This window comes from Andrographis paniculata, unplaced genomic scaffold (assembly GCF_009805555.1).
Source record: "Andrographis paniculata isolate CXL003 unplaced genomic scaffold, ASM980555v1 Contig38END, whole genome shotgun sequence".
Taxonomy (NCBI): domain Eukaryota; kingdom Viridiplantae; phylum Streptophyta; class Magnoliopsida; order Lamiales; family Acanthaceae; genus Andrographis; species Andrographis paniculata.
The window spans coordinates 382,813-388,812 of record NW_026137571.1 but is presented as its reverse complement, the minus strand read 5'-3'; the positions used below and the strand labels follow the sequence as shown (position 1 = coordinate 388,812).

Here is a 6,000-nt window from a genome sequence, read left to right as displayed (position 1 = left end):
AAAATATAATTAGTAAATAATTTAAAAATATATTGGTAAAAATAATTACTATTATATGATAAAAATTATTGTAGACAAAAATTAAGATAATTAAATAGTTCAATTAAGATTAACAAAATTATAAATTATAAAATTTACGTGTATAATCATATTTTCAAAAAGCAAAAAGACAAATTATGTATGACGAACGAAAATAAGGCCATCTCCAACCCTCCACTCTATTTTTGCAGTTGCTACAGTAAAAATACAGTTGATCTGCAGTAATTTTACGCCAACCATAAACTTCAATTTTCACTCTAAAAAGTATATTCTCTGTATATTCCTCTTTTATATTATTTTATATAACTTTTCATATTTATAAATTACACCCCAACTTTAATTTATTTTTACATTAGATTCATACACATAATTTATATTACTTTTCAACAGTAGAATTATATATCAATTTAGAAAATAAAGTTATACATTATTTTTTAAGAAAATAAAATTATATTACTTTTCAAAAATTAAAATTATATCACTTTGAAAAATATAAAATTATACATTATTTTTCAAAAAAAAAAAAAATTACATACAACTTTTTAAAATATAAAATTATATATTATTTACTAAAAAATTAAAATTACACAATATATCCAAAAAAAATACCAAAAATATAAAAAAACACCACAAAAACTCCACTCCAAAAATGGAGTGGAGTAACAGTGCTACTCCATTTTTAGAGTAACACTGTGCATATCTGTAAAAATGGCATTTTGTAGTGAGTTGGAGATGATATAAAAATTAGGGACACTTAATGTGGGATGGACAAAGAAGTATTTGAAATGAAAATAAAAGTGGTGATTACAATTTGGAATTAGAGGAGGAAGTTATATTGAAGACTTTAAGGACAAATCTTGTCTTGGGAATACATAATTTAGTCTCTAAAATCGAACCAATTGTTGAAATTAGTTGTCTCTTGATGTTTGTATTTATGTCGGCCATTGATGCTATTTCTGCAAATGCTGCTGCCTCCTTTGTCCCTCCAAATGTTAGGCCAACCGAACCCTTTATTAGTATCATCACCAACTGTTGTAATTAATTGTACATAAAATCAAATCATTAGGGTTTATTCACATTTTTACTATGCCTTTCTAAATATATATATATATATATGATTTTAATAAAAAAATTTAAGCTTATAAACTGAATTTAGACCCAAAAGAAATACACATTAAAAGATTAAAAAATGGTAGGCCACCATGTCATAAATTTTATATAATTAATGTTTGTGTGTGTTTGTTTTATAAGATCTTTGGAATAGAATTTTATTTTATTTTTTTTAATACCGGATATAGAGAATATAAAAATAATGAATATATGCAATGTATTAATTTATTTATTTTTAGAAAAATGCATGGTAAAAAAATAGAAAGAACAAATATGCACACATAAATTGACACACCGTATGCACGGGCGAATACACATGTGATGGGTGGTGCTAAGTGTTATTAGTAATTTTATTTCAAATTTTTTTGTGGTACCTCTAAAAATATCAGTATTTTTATAATTTTATTTGAAAATTTGAAATATACACGTTATTCAAAAAATTTAATAGATTATTTAAAATTTTAAATGTTATCAATTTTTAAATAATTAAAATTTAATTTCATCAAGATAATTTTTTTTGCATAAATATATAAATACACAAAAATAATTTTATATTATTATTTTAATATTATATATATATATATATTTTATCTATTATACGGCGTGGATAACGTGCGGCTTATCGGCACCTTGTGAAGGCACTGATGCAATGCTGTCTGGTCCCGCTATTACCAGTTTTAGTGTACTTTTATATAAAAAATTCCGTATTTTGAAAAAATAATATTCCTTTCGTTTTTATTTTTGTGCATTCCAAGATAAGATTATCTTTAAATTTAGTAACTGTAACATAATAAATATTTTTTTTAATTTATCATATATTATACAAATGTAATTACTATTTTTGTCTGTACCAGCAAACGACAACCTTGCATCGAGGGACGAAAGGGAGTAATAATAATAAATAAAATACTGAAAATATATTTTTCAAATATATATAATATATTTTTAAAAAAATATTACAAATAAATTATTGCAAAAACTTCTAAATAATATTAAGAAATAATAGTATTTAATTAAAATGAGATAAAAAATAAAATATAAATGTGTAAAATACCCTCTTTTTTTGCTTTTTGGAGGGTTTAAAAATGAGTCAAAGTAATTTTGAAAAAGCTGAGAAAATAATATTATTATAAAGTGGAGATTACAGTTACTAAATAAATAAAAAAATATGACAATTATATTAATATTCAAAATATTAATGATATATTAATTTTTTTTACAAAAAAAAGGAAGGAAGAGTTTTTTTTTTTAAGAATTTTTTTAAAAATAATATATTACTGTCATTTTAATATTATTTAAACAATTTTTTTATAATTTAAGTAAAAAAAATCTGTGTTAGGTACACCTGATTTTACTATTTTAATTTTTTTTTCTAAAAAACATCAAATTAAATACTCAATTTTTATTTATTTTATTATACTAAAATTTAATTTTAGTGTCAAAAATATCAAATATATATTTATATCATATCAAACAATTATTTTAATTTAAAATTTTATTATTTAAAATCAAAACTCAAAACTAAAATTCACGGATAAACGCACCCAAAATATAAACAACAGCTATAATAATTGGCTCAACACAAAAAGGAAAATCTGAGGAAGAATTCTTACAAAACAGGAAGACTATCAACGACAAACCTAGCCTAGGGTTTGGCCACAAACACAGACCGAGCGGTTACCGATGATGCTATGGCGATCCGCTCAAAAACATTAATTGAACCTCAAGCTCGTCGTCATCGTCATCGAACGAGCGTAATAATTAAATAGAAATTGAGATGAGATTCAGATACGTACATTTTCGGAGACTCCGACGATGCGAGAAACTGCTTGGGTGAGGTCGGAGAAGAGAGGATCGGTGTCGACGGCGTCGAGATTAACGTTGGTGGAGATGTCGAGACACGGCATTCTAATCGCGTGCTTGTCTGAAACTGAATGATTGACTGATTGATTGGCCTTTGCTGCCGTTGTGGTCTTCGTAGCCTCTCTCATCTCATCTCTATCTCATCTCATCTCATCCAATTGCATTTATATATAGTGGCGTCGATCGTGCGCCACTTTTGCATTATTTAAATAAATTAAATTTGTAAAAAATAAAATAATACTCCCACTATTCTAAATAATTTGATTAAAAAAATTAAATAAAATATAATTTATAAATAATTAAAAATATATTAGTAAAAATAATTATTATATAGTAAAATAATTATAAATTAAAATTTAAAAAATATAAATTATAAAATTTAAAATCATATATTTTTTTTAAAAAAATAATAAATTATATAAAATAAACGAAAGTACAAAATTGACAATGAAACCGACAGACTACTGAAATGAATAATTAATCCATAAAATTCATTTCACTTGGAAGGACGTGCCGCTATAATTTCCATCTTATTATTTTATTGTTTTATAATATTATTTCAATAGGTACTATTTTCTATTTTGTCCTATTAATTTAGATAGTTTTAAATATTACTTCCTCGGTCACACAATACAATAGTATTATTTACCATTTTTATTTGTTCTAAAATAATAGTTTCATTAAATAAATAATTATATCATTATAAAATTACTTTTATCTTTTTATTATTATTACACAGTTATTACTATTTTTTACACTAATACACTTACAAGGACAAAAAAGTATTTTACATATACTTTTTATTCACTATCAATATAATATTAATATTTTTTGAATTCCGCATCAAACATCAGACTATAGTTTTAAGACGGAAGAAATATATAATTAATAAATATATTAATAAAAAATAATTATATAATTAAATTATAATAACTAAATAATTTAACTTAAATAAAAAAAATTATAAAATATAAATTTTTAAATATAATTAAAATATATAATTATATTTAAAAAAAATAATTGAACAAATTAAATGAGATAAAAAAAAATTAGCTTAGAAAATATACTTTTTATAGGCTTCCGGCCTCCTTATATTAGACCGTAGCCATAAATTCAATCTGACTTTCTACCGAGCCTAGACATAAGTATATTTTATTTATGCTTTTATCAAAAAAATTTAATTCATTAAATAAACTCATGTCTCATACAAAATAATAAATTTTGTCATAATATCATACTACTAGATACTGCTATTTATCTTTACTTGCAACTTTTATACTCTTTCCTTCAGCCACTTATTTATCTGTTTACTTTTTGTACGTATTTTAATATTATTTTAATATGTGGTACAATTAATATACATAAAAAGTATTATATCCTTTAACATTTATGGTATTAAGTTGTATTATTTGATGATATTTGTATAATATTATATAAATGATGGGATAATTTTATATTTTAATAGAAGATACATTTACTGAAAAATGAAATAGATACATTTGCGATGGACATGTTAAAATGACAAAATTGATAGATTGACGGTGGAGAGAGAAAATATATAATTCTTGATGCCACGACGACACGACAAATCCCAACTACAGATATTTCAGAAAGATACTTCATCCATCAAAGTAAATATATTTATTTGACTTTTGAACGTAAATTTTGATATATTAGTGTAAGTTCTTTTTTAATCATTTATATTAGTATTATTAAAAAATAATGACAAAAAGTATTTTTACTAAAAATGTATTTATATATATATTTTACTAGACAAATAAAATTAACAAAATAAACACCTTTATTTGGACAAAGATAATATTATTTATCTTACAATATATAATTTAAATTTTGTGTATATATATATATATATTGCTAATAATCAAACCCATTCCTATAAATATGTTTTTTTTGTTAATATTATATCCAATGTTTATTTTATCAATAGATTAGAATATATATATATATCTAATAATCTAATAATTGTTTTACTTTAAAATTGCTAAAATGAAATTTTAGTTTGATTAACAATAACTTTGAAATGATTTATATTTATTTTTCTATAAAAACATACAGAAGTTCATTACAAAAAATTACATTTAAAATTACTATGTAAATAAAAAATTAAAATCATAATCTAAAAAGAAAAGGAAAAAAAGAACACGTGTGTTTGATTGTAATTTTACATTGAAATTAGTACTATATATAACTATATACAATTTATAATAAAATATACTATTTACTATCATAAATATTATTAAAATAAAAATTCAAAAACTATTTAACTTTGAATTAGTTTTAAACTACAATCAAGAAAATTTTAAAAATACAAAAATATACATATGTGGCATTTGTTTGCTTTGACATTTTTTCTTGTTTTTTTACTATATAGTAGTATATCATTTTATAAAAAAATATAATATTAATATTTTATAAAAAATTATATTAAATATATTATTGAAATTATACATTTGTTTTTTAGATTAAAAAAAATATATATTTTATTAGTAAGTATGATGGATAAATTTTTGTTTTTAATTTTGTTGTATTTAGGAGTATTACTTATAGTTATGAAAATATGTGAGAAAAATTTGATAAATTTATCATATATATTACATATTTTATGTAGAAGAGGAATGAACGTAATGAATAAAAAAGATTTATTTCATAAATTTAAATTATCCTCTACTCAATTAAATAAGAAAATAATTACTCTTATATTTGAATTTTCTACTCTATATTTTTGGATGGAAGACACTCTTAATACCATTATTACTATCGTTATATTTAATTAATAGAAATATAAAATTTGTTTTCTTGTGATTCATGAAATTGTTTAAAAAATTATTTTTTTTAATATAATATAAAAAAAATTCTATAGATAATACTTTCTCCATCCCACATATCATATCGGTTTATGTCCGTCCCACATTTCATGTTACTTTATTTTTTGGAAAATGATTATACACTGTAATCTCATTTTAAACT

The 6,000-nt window shown here is 21.6% G+C and overlaps 1 protein-coding gene across 1 annotated transcript; it reads right to left on the bottom strand.

Annotated features, from left to right (window-relative positions):
* Window positions 1–772: 772 nt before the first annotated feature.
* Window positions 773–3,167, bottom strand: LOC127250972 (uncharacterized). Its single transcript, XM_051274487.1, has 2 exons — window positions 2,946–3,167; window positions 773–1,068 (listed from the first exon to the last, which is right to left on the bottom strand). Exons 1-2 carry the CDS (start codon window positions 3,138–3,140, stop codon window positions 844–846), a joined length of 420 nt encoding a protein of 139 aa, XP_051130444.1. The 5' UTR covers window positions 3,141–3,167; the 3' UTR covers window positions 773–843.
* Window positions 3,168–6,000: the final 2,833 nt, after the last annotated feature.

Excerpts from the sequence above, each read along its gene's own strand:
- LOC127250972 (XM_051274487.1), bottom strand. The coding sequence starts at position 3,140 with ATGAGAGAGGCTACGAAGACCACAACGGCAGCAAAGGCCAATCAATCA. Across the intron at positions 1,069-2,945 it reads TCGTCGGAGTCTCCGAAAAT|TTGGTGATGATACTAATAAA; the intron begins GTACGTATCTGA and ends TAATTACAACAG.